We start from the raw sequence: 26,286 nt of genomic DNA, 5'->3' as shown, positions 1-26,286 counted from the left end.
GGGTATTTTAGGAGTTTTTTAAATTTATTTCTTACTATGTATTATACCTGATTTCCACTATTCAGAAGACAATGACATTGAAGCAGTATTTTCACACTGTCTAGGCTTCTCTTACCTGGGGAGGTAAAAGTTTTCATATTTCCCATTTACTTTTTTTTTTAATGTTTTGTTGAAACATCTAAGCATGGTATTTCCCTAGTTACTAATAAACAATTCAAAATGTAAAACAATGACATATGATTAATATTAAACTTATACAGTAATACATATGTTGTCTGATAAATAAAAACCAAGAAAACAAATGAAACACAACAAAACAAATGAACACAACAGACCCCTCTCTCCTGTGATTGTGAATTAATACCAGTGACCTCAGTGACTGTCCTTTCTAGCCTTGGCTCCTTTTCGGACTTGAGTAGTTCTGACAGCCTCTGAATTTTCTCTCCGAAAGGAAAAACCTTCATGGCTTGGGCCTCAGGGCGCTTTAGAGTTTAGAAACAATTTGCTTTAAAAGCCATGGCAGGCAGCGTTAAGCCTAAATTCTTCCTCCACCAAGACAGTCCTATCTAGAAAACAAAAGTGTAGGTTTTTTTTTCTTTTTAAGTTCCTTTTTCCTCCCCAGACTCAATCATAAAAAAATATAAAATATAAAATTATACTGTAGTATAGTTGATTTATGTAAGAATCTTATTCTCATTTTAAGATTAGAAGGGTGTTTCACAGCAAGCTTTACTAACTAACTTTAATCTACTCCACCCTCAGTCTTCATATAATCAATTTCTCACAGGATTAGATACCATGATTTGATTTTTTTTTTTAAGGGACATGTTAAAGCACATTTAAGCCAAAATTAACGTATTTTCACCAGCTCTATGAAGTGAGTCTTCCACTCCAGTCACAAATGACTTATGGATGGTGAGCGTGCTATCCGGTGCGGGCTTGGCTTTGATTTGTATACGCCCATGAATCGTCTCCATGGAGAAAATGTACAGAGGTAGCATTTCACTTTTATGTTTTTCATCAAACAGCTTCGAGGTGACAGCAAGAAAGGTATGAAAGTTGTTAGGGAAAACATTCTCTATTACCAGGAGGTTGTTTCTTCAGAAGTCAGAGGCTGGTGTTCGCTGTGAAGGGAATGCTAAATTAAACCTGTGCCAGGGAATTTCTTTCAGATAATCAGGCTTTACAAAGCCACTTTTGCCTCATACAAACAAAGTGGTCTACAGGTAGCTGCTTATAAGTTATTTTGTCATGGAATTAAAGGAACTTTGATTCTAAAATGTATGCTTCTTTGTATCAATATGAAATGTATAGTGTCTGAGGCATTTCAAACAAAGAAAGCAATGCAAGTCCACACTTGGGGCTGGTGGTAGGTGGGATCCAGGAAATCTCACTTGAGTCTCCTTCCCGAGCCTTGAATCCTGCTACCAGAAATTCCATCTTTTGAATTAAAGCTTGGTATTTTGTTAGTATGAACCGAACCCTGGATGGCCCGCATTTTAAGTAATTTTAATGATGATCCCTTTAAGAAATATTTATTTATCAATTATCTTTATATCTCAAAAGCCACTTCTGAGAAAATGGAAGACCACATCAAATGCCAGATTTTGCAAGGAAATAGATAAGATGGCAAATCTGAAATACCGGTGGCTACTAGATAGGCAGACCTTAAGAACTCCAGGAAGCTAAAAGGAAATATGAGGGTAGTGAGTGTCGTAAAAGGGAGGATGCTGAAAACAAAGATGCTGTAGATAACTTTGAAACCTATTTCACAGTTTTGTTTAGGTCCAATAGACTGACAATATTGAAAACTTACTTTGACCTCACAATCTTAGTCTCCTTTTCCCTGTAATTCTTGGGTAAATGCTTTTATTTGTGGTATTAGAGTCTTACAAATGGATTATACCCTTTCATTTTAATAGAGTGGTCCCATTTTATTCTAAACAAACGCCAAAACAGGGTACACCACTGAGAAAGCAGAGAAAAGCACTGAGGAAAGGAATGCTTCCTTGTGGAAATATCTTCCCACAAATTAGGGAGTTTCTCCTGAACTATTGGAAGGACATTGAAAGTCAGTGGATCTCAGCTTTGACTACGGCTCTTCATTTGCTTGATTTTAAAGGTCCCTATCTCAGTTCTTTATGGAGTGTTTAGATTTCCTCATAGGCCTCTTAGGAATCACAAGCTTTTTTATACCTTAACTGTGTACTTCTTTGCTGTAATTGAAGCTCTTTTGTTGCTGTAATTCCTTCCTAATGTTACAGTTTTAGTCGTTTTCTTTCCCTCTGGAGGCATTAATTATTGCCAGTTTTAAAAATATTCTTTCTTGGTGTGTACTTTTCACTTCCAGTGCCAAATTGTATCACCTTTTCCTAGTCTTCCTTTAGGTGAAAAGATTTTTCATCTTTTTTTCTTTATTATTCAGAATGCACCATGCCCTTTTTTTTGGGGGGGGGGGAGAGGATGATAAACAATATTTTTTTATAAAGTTTTTTTTTATTAAGTTTATTGGGGTAACATTGGTTAATACAATTATATAATTTTCAGGTGTATATTATCATTTGACATCTGTATATTCTATTGTGCGTTTACCACCCAAAGTCCAGTTCCCTTCAGCTACCATATATTTGATCCCCTTTACCCACTTCACCCTCTCCCAACCCTCTATATTTGACTCCTTTACCTCGTCTACCTCCCCTTCCTCCCCCACTCCCTACCCTCAGTCTATAGTCCATGAGTCTCTGTTTGTCCTGTTCATTTGCTGCTTTTAGGTTTATATCCCACATATTAGTGATATCATGTGATTTTCAACTTTTACAGTCTGGCTTATTTCACTTAGCATGATTATCTTGAGGTCCATCCATGTTGTTGCAAATGGCAAAATTTCATTTCTTTTTATGGCTAATAGTCCATTATATATATATACCACTTTGTATTTATCCAATAGTCTGTCAATGAATATTTAGGTTGCTTCAGTATCTTGGCTATTATAAATAATGCTGCAATGATCATAGGGGCGCATATATCTTTTCACAAGTAGATATTCAGTTAAGCAGTAAAGGTTATATCTGTAATATCTTTTCCAACCTTGAGACGATATTTACTGCCATTTATTGCCCTTGCCTTATCATAAGCTCAGTGTTATAGGGATCAAGTTTCACTTGAAAACGTGGAGCATTTTCCATGACAAACTCTTCCGTATACCTTTTCTGAAACGCTCTTTAGAGTTTAGAAACAATTTGCTTTAAAAGCCATGGCAGGCAGCGTTAAGCCTAAATTCTTCCTCCACCAAGACAGTCCTATCTAGAAAACAAAAGTGTAGGTTTTTTTTTCTTTTTAAGTTCCTTTTTCCTCCCCAGACTCAATCATAAAAAAATATAAAATATAAAATTATACTGTAGTATAATTGATTTATGTAAGAATCTTATTCTCATTTTAAGATTAGAAGGGTGTTTCACAGCAAGCTTTACTAACTAACTTTAATCTACTCCACCCTCAGTCTTCATATAATCAATTTCTCACAGGATTAGATACCATGATTTGATTTTTTTTTTTAAGGGACATGTTAAAGCACATTTAAGCCAAAATTAACGTAGTTTCACCAGCTCTATGAAGTGAGTCTTCCACTCCAGTCACAAATGACTTATGGATGGTGAGCAGTGCTATCCGTGCGGGCTTGGCTTTGATTTGTATACGCCCATGAATCGTCTCCATGGAGAAAATGTACAGAGGTAGCATTTCACTTTTATGTTTTTCATCAAACAGCTTCGAGGTGACAGCGAAAAAGGTATGAAAGTTGTTAGGGAAAACATTCTCTATTACCAGGAGGTTGTTTCTTCAGAAGTCAGAGGCTGGTGTTCGCTGTGAAGGGAATGCTAAATTAAACCTGTGCCAGGGAATTTCTTTCAGATAATCAGGCTTTACAAAGCCACTTTTGCCTCATACAAACAAAGTGGTCTACAGGTAGCTGCTTATAAGTTATTTTGTCATGGAATTAAAGGAACTTTGATTCTAAAATGTATGCTTCTTTGTATCAATATGAAATGTATAGTGTCTGAGGCATTTCAAACAAAGAAAGCAATGCAAGTCCACACTTGGGGCTGGTGGTAGGTGGGATCCAGGAAATCTCACTTGAGTCTCCTTCCCGAGCCTTGAATCCTGCTACCAGAAATTCCATCTTTTGAATTAAAGCTTGGTATTTTGTTAGTATGAACCGAACCCTGGATGGCCCGCATTTTAAGTAATTTTAATGATGATCCCTTTAAGAAATATTTATTTATCAATTATCTTTATATCTCAAAAGCCACTTCTGAGAAAATGGAAGACCACATCAAATGCCAGATTTTGCAAGGAAATAGATAAGATGGCAAATCTGAAATACCGGTGGCTACTAGATAGGCAGACCTTAAGAACTCCAGGAAGCTAAAAGGAAATATGAGGGTAGTGAGTGTCGTAAAAGGGAGGATGCTGAAAACAAAGATGCTGTAGATAACTTTGAAACCTATTTCACAGTTTTGTTTAGGTCCAATAGACTGACAATATTGAAAACTTACTTTGACCTCACAATCTTAGTCTCCTTTTCCCTGTAATTCTTGGGTAAATGCTTTTATTTGTGGTATTAGAGTCTTACAAATGGATTATACCCTTTCATTTTAATAGAGTGGTCCCATTTTATTCTAAACAAACGCCAAAACAGGGTACACCACTGAGAAAGCAGAGAAAAGCACTGAGGAAAGGAATGCTTCCTTGTGGAAATATCTTCCCACAAATTAGGGAGTTTCTCCTGAACTATTGGAAGGACATTGAAAGTCAGTGGATCTCAGCTTTGACTACGGCTCTTCATTTGCTTGATTTTAAAGGTCCCTATCTCAGTTCTTTATGGAGTGTTTAGATTTCCTCATAGGCCTCTTAGGAATCACAAGCTTTTTTATACCTTAACTGTGTACTTCTTTGCTGTAATTGAAGCTCTTTTGTTGCTGTAATTCCTTCCTAATGTTACAGTTTTAGTCGTTTTCTTTCCCTCTGGAGGCATTAATTATTGCCAGTTTTAAAAATATTCTTTCTTGGTGTGTACTTTTCACTTCCAGTGCCAAATTGTATCACCTTTTCCTAGTCTTCCTTTAGGTGAAAAGATTTTTCATCTTTTTTTCTTTATTATTCAGAATGCACTTTTTTTTTATTAAGTTTATTGGGGTAACATTGGTTAATACAATTATATAATTTTCAGGTGTATATTATCATTTGACATCTGTATATTCTATTGTGTGTTTACCACCCAAAGTTTAGGGCACCGTAATGCAATTTAGAGTATTATTGCTCACCAGTTAGAAAGTCAACATTCTTCATAGTTTCATGTAGTTCACCAGTTTACAGTACAAATTTCAAGACAGAAGATTTAAATTCTATATGATTTGTTATTAGCTGTAAAACTATTGATCATTGGAACTTATGTCTATCCTTGCTAAGGATTTACCTATGGTCGATAGCATGTGATTAACATAAATGATTATTATCCAATGACAAAGACTGAAATACAAAATTAAAGGGAAAGATACTTCTTCAAATGTAGTAGAGTTTACTGGGAGGTATCCTCTTATTAGAAGTTAAGTGATTTTTTTTCTTTATTTAGTCCTGGTGACTATTTCAGTTTTCAGACAGTTAAATGGATACTTTATTATTATCAAGTTCAAAATCTTTTTATTCTCACACACATATACACACACATCTACTTCAAATTAAAGAAGAAAGATAATTATTGTTTTACAAAAAGTCATAAACACTAGGAAAGATTTTGAAATAGAAGCAGGTACCCTTCAACCAGCATTTACTGAGTGTGGCGCTATTCTAGGCTATGCTCTTGGAGAAAGAGCATTAAACAAGACAGACAAATTTTCACCCCACAGAGCCTGAGTTCTAAAACTTGATCCAGACTTCACTTCTAATTTAAATTTACTTTGTTCTTTCTCATCCAATTACTTACTAAGGGTCTTTATTCTTCATCAAATAAGAACAAGTTCTCCATGATGAGAGTACCAATTTGTGTTTTAGTCCTTGGAATTATGTGATTTATCCTAAAGTCATCTGCTTCTGGGAGTAGTATGAGTCCATTTCATTGTACAAAAATGAAATACACTGAAATTTATTATTATTTTACTGAACATAAATCAGGCAATGGATTCAATATGCATTAGGTAAGGACTGACATTTCAAGCCCCTTGGCCATGTGTTTCAGTAAATGTGTTCTCTTGTTCATTTACTGCTACATTTTGAATCATTGCCTCTGCCCATATAAATGTTGATGCCTCTCCCTTCAGCCTGGATGAACCTATTTTATCCCAAGGGTGAGCGCTTCTACCAAATAATAGAAAACCTTGACCTAAGCCATGTGAAACACTTGCTTATCATCCTATCATATAGGACTCAGAAGAGAAATTAATGCAGAGTCCAATATAGTCTTTTTTATTTAACTTTATTTTATTAAAATACAAATAAAAACACGATAACTCTCAATACTTTAATGAACATTTTACCAGCTACCTTGACATCCTCAAATATTTTATTGATCCCATCTTATTGATTTATACATTTTTATACTTCATTGTGTAATTTCTAAGGAGTTTTAAGTTCATGATTTGATGAAAATATTTTCTCGTTTTCAACTTTACAGTGAAATTTAAAACATTGGCTTGACTATACAGAAATACACATCAAAGGTAAATTTCGATGATTTTGGTAACATAAGTTAATTTCAAATGTTGGGCAATCATTATGAAAACCTCCCAGGATAACCCAAAGTATCAGTGAGTTCTCCATTCAGCTGTGGGATTTCTCTCTGAGATAAATGTCGTTACGTGTGTGTTTTCCTCTCAGGAGGTCGAGTTGTGTCGTGTTAGCAGTCAAGAGAAGCTGGGCCTGACAGTCTGTTACCGAACGGATGATGAAGAAGACACCGGCATTTATGTCAGCGAGGTAAGAAATGCCATAGAGGGGACGTTAGGGGAGGGAGAATGTGAGAAATGGAGTGAAATGACTTACAATGAGAAAATTCTTGGGAGGCTTGAATGTGAAGGATTGGCCATGTTCCAATACTTGTCACTTTCAATTAGGAAAGTAAATTATGTTGCCCAAGTAATGTAATTATTATCAGCTTGTTTAATGTGGATGCTTTCACCACAGAATCCCAGTAAGGGAAAAAGCAAAACTAGTAACGTTGTCTAAATTTGAATAAATTCCCATAAGTATTGAGGAAGTGGAGCAAAGTTTTTGATCGGCAAACATTTGTCCTTCCATTCCACTGTGTCTTTTATTAGTTCTGTTAACAATAGTATTGACTAATTGTTTTAAATCTAATATTCACAATAATCACATATTTTACTCTGCTGACAGGATTGATAAATTTAGATATACAAGGAGTGCATCTATTAGTTTGTTTTATTCAACCCCATAATTACTTTCAAAAAATTAGATACTTAAATGCGGAATATCTTAGTGTTAATTACTTTGAAAAAATGTGGAGCAACATTTATTAGTACAGGTTATTTTTTTTCAAAACTCCCAAAATAATCATTTTATGAGAAATAGTAAGGTATGATTTTTTAAATTATATATACATGTGATTAAAAATTACATATGTATGTAATACATACATACATATGTATATATACATTATCTAACTCCTCCAAATATACAGGCATAAATGTGTGTATATGTGTGAAAACACACACATACACACACACACACACACACACACACACACACACATACAAAAGTTAGACAAACTACATACTTACTGCTGTTCTATGCCGTTCCAGTTCTTAGTGGCCATGATCTTGAAAACATTACCTAATTTACTGAACTTCAGCTTCCTTGACTAGAAGCTTAGTATAATGATGCTTATCTCATTGTTTTTGTAGGTGTTTAGAATATGGAAAAGATAATATAATTAATGAAGTTAAAAAATTACACAGCTCTATAAATGTAAATGTTATTCTTCCAAATAACTTCTAACTAGATATGATTGATTACTCATCCCTCACTTCCTTCTAGTAAGTCTCTATTTATTATTTAAATATGTCGATTTTAGAACTTTATTTTTCAGGGATAATAAAGAAGTCATAGGAACTGAACATATGTACTTGGAAGAAATGGTTTTTTTATACCTCTGACATGTAATCATAGTATCTTTTGTTCTTAATTGATAACTACCATCTAATAAATAAGTAATATATACTCTCTAGATAGGGTGGGTCAACCTTATGTAACACTTGTAATACTTTGCTTAAAAACAAAACGTTTTTATGAAATAAGCACAAATAAATGGTTTGAAGCCATCATATGAAAAGTGATAGAACTACTCCCAGTGAAATGTAAGTCATCACTCCAGTTTAGCCCATTAAAATGTTAATCAACTCTTAATAAATCCTTAAATATCTATTTATTCTAAAATAACATAGTTAATATAGTTCACCCTATGTATGAAGTAGTGTCTAGTAATAATCTACATAGGTAGAATTTTTTTCATTTTTTTGAGCAACATAAATTATAAATCTCTTTATAAATTAATATGCTCATGAGACAGAAATCCCTTTAATAAGTATGGACTTAGAATATAGGTCTCAGCTTTTCTAAGACAGCTGAGGGAGGATTTAAAAATCACCCTAGTAGAAAGTAAATTTCCTAGGTCCAGAGAATCCTAAGTATTAACATCAGCTGAAGATCATGTCAGCTGAAGACCATGTCTGACAGTCTGAGTCTGACAGTCTGACAGTTGGGTTACAGAAGTGAGTGAATGAATGTAAAAAAAAGAAGAGGAGGAAGAGGAAGAAGAAGGAGGAGGAGGAGGAAAAGGAGGAGGAGGAGGAGGAAGAGAAGGAGGAGAAGAAGGAGAAGAAGAAAAGATGAAAGGAAGGAAGACAGGGAGAAAGGAGGGGAGGGAAAAACAGTCTTCAAATCGAATTCTTCTCTAGTCTTTAATTTCATTGTTATTCTGAGTCATTTAAATTTTTAGAATCAGTGATTTTTGACATTGTATAAATCAGAGAATTGTGAACCAAATATTTAAAAAATATGTTTAAAACCATATTTTTAAGTTCTTGTGGTGAAACATTGCATATCCAGTTGAAGACATACATCTTCTCCATTCCTTACAGGTAGATCCAAATAGCATTGCTGCCAAAGATGGCCGAATTCGAGAAGGGGATCGTATTTTGCAAGTATGTGGTGTGGTTATTTCCTTTAGTTTCCTATTATCTAACAGTCTTAATTTTTTTTATGTTTGTTTCTTGTAAAATGTGAGAGAAATTAATTTGTCTTTGCTTTGGGTAGTAACATTTACAAAATACAAAGCTATTAAACCTTTTTTAGGTAAAAATGGTGCCTTTTATTAAGAATTATTAGCTAATAACTAGTGATTTAGGTATCATATCTGCACTCAGATAACTTGATAATAAAACATTGTTGCAAAGGTTAAATGTGATTATGCATGTGATATTCTTAGCACAGTGCATGGTAAGTAATAAACATTAATTGCTATTATTACTAGCAACAGCAGCAGTTATTGATGCTTTTTCCAGAATAAAGTAGGTGATGAATCACAATGTTCCATTGCTATATGAAAATCTAGAAGTGTGAAGACCATTTAACTATTTACTAGTGAGTAGCTAGTGACAGGTGGAAGAAACATGCTTTCTTCTGCTCATGGAAATGTGAAAACATAGAGACTGATTTCAGTTTTATTAAATTTCAGTTTAATGAGAGAGATGATAAGCAGATCATGGAAAGCGGGTACAGAACTGGAAAGAGTACTGGGCCAAAACGGGAATAACTTTGAAAGGCAAAGCTTCTGTCCTAAACCTGCCTTGACCTGCTCTATCCCTTTGGAGTCCTCTCCTATGAAGAATGGCTGCAGAAAGATATACAGCTCCTCAGCTTTTGTGTCCAGATTAACCCAAAATAAGAACACAGGCCCTTGAGAGTTCAGTTTCACTGCAGATCCAACTGCAAAACAGGAAGGAAGACTCAAAAGACAAGTTGAGGATAGTACAAACTGTTAAAACATTCTGCAAAAATTTTAGTCATTGCGACAGATCTATGGCTCCCATTTCTCCTTACTAGATACGAACCCCTGAAGAATGTTTCTTTGGATTCAGCACAGTTGGATTCAACACTCTGCCTAGAATCAGCACTTTGAAAATAGACAAGATGCCATCCCAGCATTTGGCACTCCCTGTGTAATTAGGAAGATGGCTGTGTACACAGATGATTACAAACACAACTAATATTGTCATGATAAAGGTGTGCCCGTGCCACCTGGGGTGCACATCGGAGATTTTTCCAGCGTGGCCTTCCACTATTCTTCCTCTCTTTCTTCAGGATAACACTCTCCAAATCACACCACTTCTTCATACCATCCCCTTTCTCTAGCTAGATGCCAGGGAACTCCTTTTACATCAAGGACTCTCTACTAAGGCTTTGATTAGGGAAAAAAAAAAGTATGAATTAGTGGTCATTCTTGGCCCCACTAGTTTTCAGAAAACTTCCAGAATATATCATTTCTACTTCAGTGACCTCCCTAAATGATGACCTGTAGTTAACAAAATGTACTATGCCTATCATTGGATATATCAGGGGAAGGAAAGTGAATCAGGAGATCAAGATTTAGTCTTGTTTACTCCCATATTTTCAATGTCTTTCACACGTACATGTGAATAAATGAATGAAGAAAACAAAGGTGTTCGGTGGAAAAAGTGATAGCATAAATGAATAAAATCTACAGCAAAGCTTTATTTGCGTGGCCTCAATAAGAAATAAGAGGACCATTTTACAAATCAAAAATATTTGATTTTTTTTAAATGCGGAAATAATCTTAAATGTATTGTTCACTTAGTTAACATCTCCAATTAAGTATACTAAAATAGAACGTAACTTTTTTTGATGTTTAGGGTCATGTTATACTCAGTAATCATTACACAATGATATAATAGAGTAGAATGCTCAATAACTAAAAGGTCTGGAAAATTTTGCACCCCAATATAAAATGGCTCTACTTGGCTACATTTTCTGATATATTGGGTCTACACTTTGTCATTTTTCTCTTGCTGTTTCCAGCTGTCACTTTGTCCGCTCACCATCTACTTGCCATACCCCGTACCTTCTGCACCCGCACTGGCTCCCTTCCTAGTTTCTAGCTAATGATTTTCCCGTAAGCTAGATACACAAATACAGTTATTAAAATTGCATCTATTTGTTCTATGGCTAGAGTTGGACAGAAATAAATACATGTATCTCCACATATGTATACTGTACATTTTGATACTTTCTTATTTTTGGCTATATTATGGGCAGATAAAGTTTTCAGATAAAATATTTGCTGGATAATAAGGCGTTTCTTAATGGAGTTGGTTCATTGAAGAAACAACAGCAGAATTGATAAAGTGCTGTTGTCTGCCTGATTACTTTATATTCAGTGACAAATATGTCACACTTAATGAATAAATACATGTCACATTAGAAAGCCTAGAATCCAATTCTATCTGCGCACAGAGGAAACAAAGAGTCTTAAGGGTGATAGTGAAATTATATTAAATAAAACTGTGACAAAATTGTACCCATAGACAAATAGCTCCCATATGGCTGATGAGGAGATTATGGGATACCCTGTAATGAAGAATTAATGACTCTTGTCCCAGGGAGATGAGAATAGGAGAAAGAGAGGATTTTCTTCTTATCCTTGAAGTTTCCTGGCTGGCTTTTATTTAAATGAATCTCTTTAGAGCAATTGTGATTTTAATTTCCTGTTTGTGAGGACCTAAGTAGAGTACTTCTGTGGCCCTGTCCTCATTGCATAGATAAAATTTTCCAAATGAACTAAACCATGAGCCCGTTAAATGACCTCACACAGTGGCACCACACACAGAGATACTCACGTGAGATTGACAGAGGGTAGGTATTATGCAGAAGAGAAACCATGAACCAAGTTTATGAGAATATATTCTAGCTATCACTCATTTTTTTTTCTCTGCAAGTGCTTGACAGTTCCATCTGCTGTGCCATTGCCACAAATTTGTGGTATCAGGAATTAATAAGGGGAAGTCCTCTCACAAAATTGCAGCACTGCATCAAGACAAAGCATTCCTGAGCCAGAGAGGAAGGATTAAATGCCACATGTGATCAGCTTTCCACAGGAGAGAGTGCTATATTCTCATTTTCTCCTTGGGAGAGTACGCATATAACATTCTGTGTAAGCAGCCTAATCTCATACGGGCCAAAACAATCAGTCATATTCCTAAGGATTATTCCCTAACAAAACCCTGCAAAAACTCAAACAGTGGAACAATGAGACACCTAATGAGCTCTTTCTTTCTCTGACCTACACATAAACTAGTCCTCGGAATTCCTTCCTACTCTGATTTTCTTCCTTTCGGGTAGCTGTTTTACCCTATATCTGTTTTTTCCATCTCTATATCTCTGTACTTCGTTCACCTTCTTTCTCTCCACACTCAAATAAAAACACATTTGAAATGAATCTTTCCTTTTTGCCTAAGATTCTTCTGTTTTCAAATAAGAAATTCCATATGTAATTAGACACAAAAATTCTAGTTGCCCACTTGTCTCTTATATACTAATATTGGAAACCTAAAATTTGGTATATTCAAGCAAAAAAAAAGCTATATTGTCATTGCTAGGATTTGAGTATTTTACACACACACATACACACACACACACGCACGCACGCACGCACGTGCACACACACATGTAAATAGGACATTGGGCCTAAAGTGAAATTTTGACTGATTTATCTTTGTAATTGCCACAAATCTGTTCTAAGCCAAGGCAATATCCCTTTTGAAACTAATATTTGCATATGTATCTCCACAGAAAATGAGACAGATAATTATCTAGCAGAGTTTTTCCTCATTTATAATAAAAGTTATATGCTCCCATCTCTTGGTTCCCTTTCCTTCTCTTTTTTTTAAAAGAGAACTCTCTCATGAAACCGTGGTAACGCGACTACTCATCTGTCCCCTCCCCTTGTTTCTGGGCCCTGCACCTTTAACGTATTTTCAGGTACAGAAAGCCACATTCCCATAAGCAAGCCTGTAGCTATACCCCAGCATTCAGGAGTGAGAGAAAATGAAGGCTGAAAGTTCTATCTGATTCCATTCCTCAAACCTTTTCATTCCTTGAGAAACATCTTTGCTGTAACCCATGGCTGCATTTCTTGCCCCGACATTAGTTTGGCCATCAAATTAATGTCCTGAGTACTATAAGACCTACCAACCAGTTGGCTAAAGGGGCTTGTGTTTTGAAAAAGAAACAATAAATCACATTTTAATGCCAGATTTGGTGGCAAATTAATGTTATTCCACATATGATTGTGAATGTAAAAATGTTTCTAAAGCTTATGATCTGTCCCCCCAAAACAGGGACTTAATGCCAGAGCTGGAGACCGTAGCTTGAGTTATTATGCGTTCACAGAGGAGAGAGATGAATACCAACTGTAAAAGAACTGAAAATGAGACATAAACACATTTCTTAATTAAAAATTATTGGGGTGGCGTTGAGTAACAAAAACAAATGTTTCAGGTGTGTCATTCAACAGCAAGTCGTATATATATTGTATAGTGTGTTCATCACCCAAAGTTAGATTGCCTTCCGTCACCAAATATTTGACTCTTTTTAGGGGTAAACACATTTTTCTTGATGGCTCTCTAAGAGTTAAAAGTACATATGACATAGATAGCTTTCAAAACAGAACCATGTTTACTACTGTAGATTTGATTATTGTGCATAAATTTTAATATATTTGCTTTATTTAGAGAAAATAGTCTTTCCTTTACCAAAGATTAAAATATAAATAGTTATAGTTATAATAACAACATCATTAACAGTAATGTGCGCCAACCTTAACACTTTATACCAGGCACTTATTTAAGCCCTTTACATATATTAACTTATTTAATCCTTATAACAACCTCTTAGAAAGGCACTATTATCTGCACTTTAATATAGAGAACATAATAATAATATTAAACTAACATAAATAAGAGTATTTAGACTAATGGTAAGTGAAAGTTTGATAAAGAATTTAGCAGTACTTATATACTTGAGTGGAGACCAGAGAAAAAAGTAGTGGGGGTTTTATTTTAAACAGGAAAAATGAAGAAAAGGTGTGTGAAATCATCCAACTCAATCCCCATAGGACCAAATGTGCCTGTAGTGGGGGAATGGTGATTAGATCCATGATCGATAGACAAACAGATGCACTGCAGATATACTACCAAGAATTACTATGAAATGTACATAAGCCCTCAAAGCTCAAAGAAGGTAAAAATTTCCAAGTCATTATTTTCAAAGTACACTTAATTAAGGATGGGAGAGGTGTTGTGGAATCCATCACTGCCAATTTATCTTTATTTGAGGGAAAAAAGACCTTGGATTCAGTACAAAAATAGCTTTTCAGATATATAGTTATGAAAAAAACAACATATGCTTCCCAGTCACTAGTCTCCATTTTTGAATCATAGCCTTTATTTTCTAATTTGATAAATTTTATTTGCGAATTGCAAAAAAAAAGGAAATGCACTTGAAACTTATAAGAGCTAAATTTCCTGTCTACATTTACAAGTGAAAGACTAAGCTGATATTCATTTGATCAGAGTAAGAAAATACTCTTGTGATTTTCCCCTCTTTGCCTATTATTGTCTGCTTTGTTTATACTCAGTATGTATGATAAGAATCTAGGAATATGGATCATTTATTGTGGTTCAAAGTTGAGATTTCCAGGGCTTGTTTTTGGTAATTATGTCTGTCATCATATATCAGCCAGAATCCCAGAGACCCACAAGTAGGAAACCTCAGTAGTCTGTGTCATGCTTTTAAGTAGAAATCCTTAGTGAAAGGTGTTAATTATTGAAAAAAAAAAAAAATCGTCAGTGCAGCCACATATTAATTTATTGAAATAATTAATACTTATTTGAGATAGAATTACTTGGCCTATTCAATTGAAGTTTGTTTTTATATATTTTGATTATATGTTATGAATCAAAAATCTCATTGTCTCTATGGATTTGAACAATCAATAAAATAAAATTAATTTAAAATGTCCAAAGAAAAAAGTTCAGTTAACTAAGAACAAAATACATTTAAACATGAAAATGTAGTTTAAAATACAAACTTTAGAAACCTTGTTTTCTCTGTCCATACAACTTAGAAAAAGGAAAAAAGATATGGTTTGAATGCCACTAGAGTCTTTTCTTTTTAACCAAAAGTTTACTCAGGCTTGGTTTCTTTGACTAAGTGTTCTTACTAAAAGCTAATCCTACTTTGTTATTTTTTTTTTTAATTTTAAGTACACTTAAAAGATGAGCCTTAAGATATTACATTAAAGTTTTGTTGCTTTTGCATAAAGATATATCTTGGAAAGGAACTGGAGTATTGAATGAGGATGTTACTGATGAACTATATTTTCTTTTGATTAGTTAAGCTCTGAAAGATATCCTGAGAGTGATTCGGTTCAACTGAGTCAGATCCACACACAGATATGAAATGATTAAATGAAAATGCAATCGGCAGTGTCCCGGGAGCATTGCCTGGCGAGAGATAATACTGCAGCTCTCTAATTGGCTCGCAGCAAGCATGCAGGATGACGGATTTCAGTTGTGGTATTGCCACACTGCTTCCCCCAGCACTATTATCTCAGAGTGACACTTCCATTACTCTGAGCGGAGAAAGATGAACGTCACCTGTCAGGGGCTGGTTAATTGTGTTGCTAGATGTATGTTGCCAGGGCGCAGGTTGGACATTTATGAACATAACTGCTTCCTCTGATGTCCGCCATCCTTCAGGGATCGATATGGCTCTTACAGTAAGCGCGTAATTGAGTGAAGGCACTTACCACTGAGGGGCTGAAGATGAGCCCATTGTGTGAGCTTCATTGTCCATACATTTACCATAAATGAGCTGATATTTGCCATTTATTGTGTGCAGCATTGTGGAAATGGAAACTAATGTGCCACTTTCATTTGTTTTCTAGATAAATGGAGAGGATGTCCAGAATCGAGAAGAAGCAGTGGCATTACTCTCTAGTGATGAGTGCAAGAGAATCGTGCTGCTTGTTGCAAGGCCAGAGATTCAGGTCAGAACAGAGATCAAATGTCCTGAAACTGAACTTTATAGTCATTATTTGCTATTCTATATCAAATCAGTACCATGGATATTTGTAAAACCAAGTATTCAAAGTATAATTGAGTTATCTTTCCCAAGTTACCAACCTGATCAAAACAATTATAAGTTAAAGTCTCCTTTATATTGCTTCACAGAATGTCAACTAAATATCTTATTTAAAAAAAAAATTGAATCGTTATTCTCTCCTTTCTCTTATCAGTTATTTAAATAAATTCATAACTGAAAAATGGTTAACTTTACATGATTTTTAATTTTGTGTGGATCCTTGCTTTAGATTTCCATCTAAAAATTCTTAATTGGCATCTTAAGGTATCTTGAAAGAATCTCTAATGAAAGAAAAACATTAACATATCTAGCTATCAACTTAAATCTTTTCAGAATAACTTTATCAAATAAAGTGGCTTACATAGTATGGTGTAGTTCTTTCTATGTGTAGCTAACAAATCTTTTCCAAGTTTAGTGTGACAAAAACATCTGTCCCACCAAAAACAAAAAGCTTCTAAAGGAATTTTTAAATGTTTTTACAGAGGGAGATGTCGTGAAAGTCAAGGAGAGGAAATGGTGGAAGCGAAGTACTGTTGGTACTTCCTTTTATACCCTTTTATGCGCCATCGCAGTGCAGAAGGGACATTACGTTGTCACCATTCTATCCATCTGTCAGTAGTTTGAGTGAAATTCGTTATATCAACATTTGTCTCCTAGGTTATTGATCTGATATTTTTTAGACTCAGTAACTATATACTATCTATAAATTTCATTGAGTAAGTGTATTTCAGTGTCAGACTGAATCCTGACTCGAATGTAGTGGTTGTAAAAGATCACCCTTTCCACATATATTTCCTTTACACCCTGGACCATTCTAAATGATTCTCATAAAGCCTGCCATAGCCCAGGGCAGAGTAAAGTTACACACCTGAGGTCCTCAGAGTGGGGAGGGGAACCTATACAACTGGCTGGACTGCCTATCTGGGAGTGAATTTTAAAAATACATATGAAATTGCACTAATTACCTGGAAATTTCACAAACCAGTTAATCTTACTGATCTCATTTTTTTGAAAAAGAACAGAATAATGAGGCTAAATACATATTAGTGAAATTCATGGTAAATTGAAGAGAACTCAATAGTTGTAGAAAAGATATTTTGATGTTATAATGTGGTTTCCCTGCCCTTTCCAGGTAACTGCTAGAGAACCTCGTTAATTTAGAATTAAAACATTTCCTTCCCACATAGCAGGTATAATGGGCTAAGGAAAGAATGGAAATTAATGACATAAGACCAGATCTGTTAATCTTAGTGCAATACACACACTTGGTAGAACCAGTGACATTTTTTAATATCTTGCTACACTCCTGACCCAAAAGAATCAGTGTTGGAGGATGAATTTTCAAACAAGACTTCCTTTCCATGGTTGATAAAAGGTCAATGGCAATCTGACTCTGTAGGATACCGTCCTGTCTGTCAAAATCAAGGTCTGCATTAGTCCCTTGATCCTGAAGTCCCCCTAGCCTTCATCATACTGGAATGGAGCTAATTACCTTTAGAAAATAAGATTTGTAGGAAAATAAAGAAAAAAAATTCATTTTAACACCATACTTTAAAAATGTAATTTAAGCAGTACCTGCTATAAAGTAGCATAAAAAGACCAAAAAAAGAAAAAGAAAAAAAAAGAAACCAAAACAAAACAATAACCCTTGTCTTTATATCACCTATATATTTTCATTAATTTCAATATATCTCATTATTACATTTTTTTTGTGCATGTGTGTTTTATTCAAGGAAAATGTAGAAGGTTTTTATGTGCTTTTTCTAGTCATATTTTTTAAATGTCTCAAATCCTCTCTACATTCTTGGAAATGATCTACAGAGTTGCTGGGGGCTGTACTGTGCAACTGTGCAATATTTTTAAATAACTCATTTTTTTCATTCCCTGTCAACTTTCTTTCATTTTCTGCCCATTTTCTTCCTCAGACCATTAACGATATTGCCATTCTCTCTGCTTCCCCTTGGGACATGGGGGCACAGAGGGCTCTCATAAAGAACTTGTAGCCACTAGTTTTGAGACAGTGTAGCTGTTTCTTTCTCTGAAATGCCAGTGTGTGATCCACTACCATGCAGACAGATCCCCCTGTATCATAATGACAGTCCTCCCTTTCCTGCAGCTCAGCTCAAGGAAGAGTTTTGTCTCTGCCACAGAGCTAGATTCAGACTGCCATCAATGTACTTCTACGTGGAAAGGGACAGGGAAAGGAAGTGAGCAAGAAGAATCTCTCCTCACTCATTGTGCTGTGTATACCTCCAGCCTAGAGGAAAGCCTAATCAAAATAGGCATATACTGACTACACATGGTAAATCAAGGATCTACAGGGATAGTTAATAAGAAAAGAGTTGCAAGAGACCATTAATTCTTACCCTGTGGTCTCCTTATCTTCTCTACTCCTTCACTGAAATTTCAAAAGATTTGGTTCCGTCATTTATTATATCAATGTCAGCAAATATTTTGACCCAATTTAAGAAAAATACCTTAGTGTGCTTATAAAAAGCAAACATTGCTAGCGTTAAATAATTTCTTTCAGAGTCTGGAGTTTGCAGCTTCATGAAATTTAAAAGGGATTAAAGAAAGTAAAACTTGGACAATTATAAATTGGACTGAATTTAAATTTTTAGTCAGCTTAATTTTCATAGTTCATCTGCATATCAAGGTCAGTGGGGTGGAACTTGATCTAGTTATTAAGACTATATTAAGATAAATGAGAATGAATAAATGTGTCCATGCTTTTGGCCCCAGTGAAATTTGAGGTAATTTTAGTTCTAGATAACCTTTAATAAATATCAAGAAACCTATGATTGCCTTCATGTTAATGTATGTGATACATATATTCTAATGCCTCTTCTGGTGCCAATTTAATGTCCTTCTCTCAGATTTGTTTTGTTTTCAAATTTTAGAGGTCACTTATCTTTAAAAGGTTATTTTGCCCATTTATTTAGTGGTGAAACACCTCAAACTATTATCAATTTTGGCTCCCTAGAAAGCTGCTGTTTCTTTGTAATACAGAATGAAGCAGAGATTTGACAATAATTCAGTTAATTTAATCAGCATAGACAGCTAATTCATGTAATCCAGCACCAAAATCCACTTTGAGGAAAATTATCTGTATTGGCTGTCAACATTCATCATATTAGCAACCACCAGCTCTCCACTTCACTTTGTATTTAGAAGCCAAAGAGATTTGTTCAGTTTAATTTGTGTAAGATGCCCACAAGAATACTTGCATTCAGCACCCACAAACAAAACCCTGCATGCTCCACGCCATTCCACTGCCCTTACAAGCAACATTTAAGGTATTTTTCTTTGGAATTGGACCTGGAAAATGAATCAAAATAGACATGGTATAACATCACTTTTTTGTTTTTTGTTTTGTTTTTTGAGAAGAATAACTTAGAACTTTTTTTTTTTCAGATAAAATAAATGATGTTTGCATTTGTGGCAAGCAGCCATCTTGTTAACTTGGAAGCCATGCTCCTAAAAATATAAAAAGCAGGATGGGACAGGGAGAGGCACTTTATGTGTAGTCACATTGGGGGTCATTGTTAAGGGAAAAGCCCAATCAGCTCATGGCCCTATTAGTACGAATGTGTTTCTTTAACATGGGGACTGTTGGAGGTAATGAGTGTGACAGCTGTGGATTAAGCAGTATGCTTTTTATACATTTTGAAAGACAGTAATGTTCTATGCTGTGAGATCTACTCAGTTATGAGAGAAAATCTGTAGCTCTGTTTCAGGAAAGGATAAAAGGCGTGAGTCCATTTTTTTTTTTTTTTTAATCACCTTTTCTTCCTTCTGAGAGGTGAACTATCAGAGGCCACTGTTCTAAAGAGAATCATTATGATAAAAGGAACCGGTCAGGCATCGCCATTTAAGTTTCCCCTATTTTAGCATGAGTTCTCACTAACCTAAAATAATGTACTAATGTATTCTGTTGCAGCTGGATGAAGGCTGGCTGGAAGATGAAAGGAATGAATTCTTAGAGGACTTAAACTTAGAGATGTTGGAAGAACAGCATAATGAAGCAATGCAGCGCACTGCCAATGAGGTGGAGCAGGTAGGGCCAACAATTTGAACTACATCATTTGAAATGTTGCTAGTTCTTTTTTTAATGTATAACCATAAATGGAGTAAAAAACAAAATCAAAGAGTTTGATCAACCATCCATGTAATGGTAATTTTTGAGAGCAAATGATCATCTCAAATGAAGCAGAGGGAATAAATACAATTTTTTCTATTAAGAATATTTCTAGTTTGGGAAGCTTAGGGACCACTGTTGATAGAGTAATGTAGTATTCAAATGCTGACCCAGATACTGTCAACCTAATTCCGAAGTTTAATAGTAAAAATGCATGTTGCTGCTCAGTATGCTAGTGGGAGACAAACTATATCTTTTGAGAGAACCTCCCCCAAAACAGTAAATTTATACTTTGAAATTAATGCGCATCTTTGAATATTTAAGCAACTAAAGGAAGATAATGACATGATGTAAGCCATCTATCTTATCTGTGTTTTTGGTATTATGATTACACCTTTATAACATTAAATAGGAGCAGTCCTACTTGAAATTATTCACATGATTTTGCCTTAGGGACATATTCATTCAACAAAAAATTCTGAGCTCCTAATATGTTCCAATCACCACCCTTGATTCTGAGAATACAAAGAAAAATGAGCAAAGTTCCTGCTTTTAATTAATGTATAACTAGTAAAAGATCACAGTGTGATTTGTGGCAGTCTACATTTTTGTTGTTGTTTTCCTACTAGATAAAAACAGATCAATATATCATAAATTTTTATGTCAGATTCATGACGTTCATCTGCCTTATATAATTTTATTAACACTTCTGCTGTCAGTTTTCTGATTTGTTTAATTATCATCCATTTTCAATATTAATCCTTAACATATCCTGAAAGATAATTAAAAACAAAAACAAAAACAAAAAACTCTGACAGTTCAGCTTAAGAACATGAAACACAAACATCCTATCACTTTACCAAGCTGAATGATGAAATATATTGACATGCTAGCATCCCATAACAGAGATATGTGTGTATATGCACATGTCCATATATTAAATAAATCATTAAAATGCAAACTACAGTGTCAACATAGCCATGTGTGCTATATACTCTGAGCTGATCATGGAGGCTCATTGGCCACTTCATCAACAGTAGTTCATGCTCAGCAGTGACACTTCTACTATAGTGAAGGCTTTTCAGTATCAGACAGATTGAAATTTTTATGTATGACTTCAACACTGGCCACAAATAAAGATATTTTCGGGTGGCAGCTGCTGGTTACAAGCAAGAGAGCCCTTGCTCCAGGCTTTTTCTTTCTTAAATACAAAATGTGACCTGATACAGAATTGACAGGAGGATGTTGGAATAAAGAAAGAAGGGAGAAATCCTGCCCAGGTGAAGTGATATGGTGTCAAATGCCACCTACTCATCAGACATAATACAAATGCTAAGTCTTTTGAGGTAACACTAGATGACCTTGAGGTTAAATTTTCATCGTGTGGAAATTTTTCTTCACCATGAGACTGAAAAATGATGAGAAATACAGAAACCTTTAAAAGTCCTTTGCCCTTATAAACAATAACACTACATTAGAAATGTCTTGGTAAAAACATTGCCTGTCACTATAATAATTCCATAGGGAAATGATAAATGATAGAGTAGCATTACATTAGAAACCAGGAATTCTAGGTTTGAGAATAGAAAAACTCTTTTTATTTTCAGATATGTTCATAAACCAGTGACTAAAGAAAGAGCAATTCAATTAAAAATACATACCCATATTTAAAAACTAAAATTAATAACCATATGACAGTTTAACTTTACATACTATCTTTGGTCCTATGGCTACTCTTGACACATTGTGTAACATCTCCCACAGCATAATTAGTCTATACTGCATGTAAAATTTTTAAAAAGATAGTAACCTTCTTGTGTTTTTTCAGCTTATCATTAGATATGAGAAAAATATAAATGTAAATAATGTGGTACAGAAACTCAGATGTTCAATATCAGTTATATCCTCTGAGGGTTTTATAGCACAATGTGCAGATGTCACCACATTTGGTATTATCAGCTTATAGCAAGGGACATGCAGATGAAACAAGCTTTCCAGTTTTAGTTACTATTACTTATTTATAACTATTTTTACCATTAAGATATTTTAAATCAATCTCAGTATGTTTTCAACAAGTGAGGAAAAATATTTTAGGGTTTTTTTTAATAGCATAATACATGGCCATATTCTTTCATCTCCAATTTGTTACATATAGTTCTGTCATTACTTATGTGGAAAAAATAACAATTATGTGGAGAGACCCTTTCAAACCTGTTCTACAATATGTTTTATCACCCATTATGTCCTTCTTTAAAAAAGGCTCAATTATATTGAATTATATAATTACACCTGGAAGAGAAAAAAACTTAAACATAAAGAAAATACATCCAGACACTGCCATGTAGACTAAGGAGTGGTGGGAGAAAAAGTAACTTTACCCTATTCACAGAGAAAGAACTAGATATGCATCTCCTTAGGGCAGCAACAGTTAATCATTCTGCTTGAAAGCCAGAAAGTACTGGGGAGTGACATTTATACATATATTTACATATATATGACAAAATATATTTTTGATATTATGCCTATCTGTGGCAATCAGTGCTGCTCAGATTTTCATGGGAACTGTTATTTTACTCTTGGCAGAATAAAACTCACCTTTGAAGGAAATTACTGGTTAAAAGTAGAAAAATCTTTTTAAGTACCCATATGAGTCCTGAGACATTATCGTTGCTTTTCAATCACGTGATTCGGAGATGCACTGAGGTCAAAGCATATGTATGCAAGAATATGGCATCCTGGACATATAAGAAATCCTGACACTGTGAGATGACAAAAGCCTTCTAGACCTCTCTGTGTCACTAATAACCTAAATCCATCTGAGATTAAGCTTCCTCATCTATAGATAGAAGGACCTAGGCTCCAATACTAACCTATTGCTGAAATTTCGTGATGTTTGGCTTACCATAATCAATGTATTACTAGAGCAATAACGTTTCCTCTGAACTTAATGTTCAGAAAACAATAATAGTAATAGGGTGATGTGACTTCTGAACTCCAAGCTTCCATATGGCTGAAGACCATTTAGACATTCTTATTCATCTTCTTAGAAACTCATAGAGTCACCTCATTTACACATCTTCATGCCAGAGTTTTCCAAGTAAGATAAAGCCTTAAAATAAGAATAACTTATTTAAATACATTCTGTTTTATTTATCCCCAAGTGAGTATCATAGCTATATTCATGCAGTTTTTCTTTTCTTTATTTCATTGCATAAAAAGCTGCCTTGAGCTAATTGCCTTTATTTCTAAAATTGTTATGGATACTAAAATTAGAGCATCTTTCTAGGAACTGTACTTTTGTCAAAAAGCATTTTTTTTTTTAGCAAATTTTTCAACACATGGTTTTCTTTGTTCCCTCAACATTATTTTCTTAGCCGAAAAAACAAGAAGAAGAAGAAGGCACAACAGACACGGCCACATCTTCATCAAACAACCATGAGAAGGACAGTGGAGTGGGGCGCACAGATGAAAGTTTGCGGAATGACGAGAGCTCAGAGCAGGAGAATGCAGCTGAAGATCCCAACAGCACATCTTTGAAGAGCAAGAGAGACCTGGGGCAGAGCCACGACACTCTAGGGAGTGTTGAACTTCAGTGCAACGAGAGCTTCATGTCCGGTGAATACATTGACTCAGACTGCACTGGCAACCAGGATGAGGAGTGTGAACGATTCCGGCAGCTCTTGGAGCTCAAATGCAAGATTCGAAACCATGGAGAGTATGACTTGTATTACTCGAGCAGCACAATAGAATGCAATCAAGGGGGACAAGAGGGAGTGGAGCATGAGCTACAATTGCTTAATGAAGAACTAAGAAACATTGAACTCGAATGCCAGAATATCATGCAGGCTCACAGGCTCCAGAAAGTGACAGACCAGTATGGAGACATCTGGGCATTGCATGATGGAGGATTCCGAAATTATAACACCAGCATTGATATGCAAAGGGGAAAACTAGATGACATCATCGAACACCCAGAAAAGTCAGACAAGGACAGTTCGAGTGCTTACAACACAGCCGAAAGCTGCAGAAGCACTCCACTCACTGTGGATCGTTCACCTGACAGTTCCCTTCCAAGAGTGATCAACCTCACCAATAAGAAAAACCTGAGAAGCACAATTGCAGCCAATCAGCCCTCTTCTGGACAGAGCGGTAAAGAGTCAACCTCCCCCAAAGCCAAAACCACTGACCAAGGTTGTGGCATCGAAGGCAAGGAGATTTCAGAAAGCAACAAACTTTCTGATCAAGAGAAGACAGGCAGCGAACACATCCCTTACCTCTCTCCTTACCACAGCTCCTCATATAGATATGCAAACATCCCAGCACATGCCCGGCATTATCAAAGCTACATGCAGTTAATTCAACAGAAATCTGCGGTAGAATATGCTCAGAGTCAGCTCAGTTTGGTGAGCATGTGCAAGGAGTCTCAGAAGTGTTCAGAGCCCAAGATGGAATGGAAGGTGAAAATTAGGAGCGATGGGACCCGCTACATAACAAAGAGACCAGTGCGAGACCGGATTCTGAAGGAACGTGCCTTAAAGATTAAGGAGGAACGGAGTGGCATGACGACAGACGATGACACCATGAGCGAGATGAAAATGGGGCGCTACTGGAGCAAAGAGGAGAGAAAGCAACACCTGGTTCGGGCCAAAGAGCAGCGTCGGCGCAGAGAGTTCATGATGCGGAGCCGGTTAGAGTGTCTCAAGGAGAGTCCTCAGAGTGGCAGCGAGGGCAAGAAGGAGCTCAACATCATTGAACTCAGCCACAAAAAGATGATGAAAAAAAGAAACAAGAAAATTTTGGACAACTGGATGACAATCCAAGAACTGATGACCCACGGGGCCAAGTCTCCTGATGGCACACGAGTTCATAATGCCTTTTTGTCAGTCACCACTGTATGACCGAATGAATAGAACACAACTGATGTTAAGAGGGTGCTACCAGTTTGGGTAGAGTATGATTGCCTCGTTCAATGTGGCATTTTTATATATATTTTCTGACTCTATAGTTTGAATTTTTTGTAAGCAAAAAATACCTGGTAATTTTTCATTTGTTTTTCATATACCGGTACCTTCTTTTCGGCTGAGGTCTTTCTTTAACTTGTGATATATTCATATTACTCATTTATATATATATAAAAAAAAACAAAAGGAAAGAAAACAAAAAAATGAACAAAAATACTAAGGAGCCAATTAATTTCCTATTCTGATGTATCTATTGTACGTTAAGATCTGGATTTATTTCTCTAGTTTACTTATTTTCTACTTTAATAATAACCCAATGCCAAAACATTTCTGTACTTGGCATAATGCCTATTATATCAAACTTGTTAATAAATCATGTGCCACATCTTGTCTTACACATAAAAAAAAACTTGTTTAACATCCCATTGTACTTTTAACATAATATGTGGCCATTGTTTTTGTCTCAGTAAAGTGTAGGTGGACAATCTTCCTGTGATATGTAGTGACATTGGTCATGTAGCTAGGTAATTGTGGTAATTGTGACAATAAAAGAAATAAATTATTGATTATCCTTAATAAAAGTTATCAAGGAGTGTTTTATTTTCATTGTCCACTGTGGTTACCAGATATAAATTAGTTATATATGTATACTATTTAGAAGACTTCTAATTGTGGATTATAAAATGTGCACATTTTCTATCACTTTTTTTCAATAAAATTGTCTTGAAATATTTCCCATAGATCATGGTGTCATATATTCTTACCAGGATTAAATTAGGTAACATATGTAGAGCATCTTACAGAAGCTAACTAAAATTCAGTAAACATGAGTTCATGCTGCCCTTGCCTGCCACTCATGTAAAGAAAAGCCAAGAAAAAATGGGGAAGACATGAAGAGAGACGATCAATGACATGTCTGAGATGATTTATAATGACCCTGTATGTATCAGTCAGCTC

At 35.2% G+C, this 26,286-nt stretch overlaps 1 protein-coding gene across 2 annotated transcripts in view; it reads left to right on the top strand.

Annotated features, from left to right (window-relative positions):
- Nucleotides 1-25,903, top strand: part of PDZRN4 (PDZ domain containing ring finger 4) — a 327,717-nt gene extending 301,814 nt beyond the window's left edge. For both annotated transcript variants that reach the window (XM_006916893.1, XM_006916894.1), the window contains 5 exons: nucleotides 6,871-6,969; nucleotides 9,150-9,212; nucleotides 16,034-16,135; nucleotides 20,171-20,287; nucleotides 23,743-25,903. In XM_006916893.1, coding sequence (XP_006916955.1) covers nucleotides 6,871-6,969; nucleotides 9,150-9,212; nucleotides 16,034-16,135; nucleotides 20,171-20,287; nucleotides 23,743-25,266 — 1,905 coding nt within the window. In that variant the 3' untranslated portion in view covers nucleotides 25,267-25,903. The remainder of the gene's footprint in view (nucleotides 1-6,870; nucleotides 6,970-9,149; nucleotides 9,213-16,033; nucleotides 16,136-20,170; nucleotides 20,288-23,742) is intronic.
- Nucleotides 25,904-26,286: the final 383 nt, after the last annotated feature.

This window comes from Pteropus alecto, unplaced genomic scaffold, assembly GCF_000325575.1.
Source record: "Pteropus alecto unplaced genomic scaffold, ASM32557v1 scaffold196, whole genome shotgun sequence".
Taxonomy (NCBI): domain Eukaryota; kingdom Metazoa; phylum Chordata; class Mammalia; order Chiroptera; family Pteropodidae; genus Pteropus; species Pteropus alecto.
This window is presented reverse-complemented; position numbering and strand designations above follow the sequence as displayed.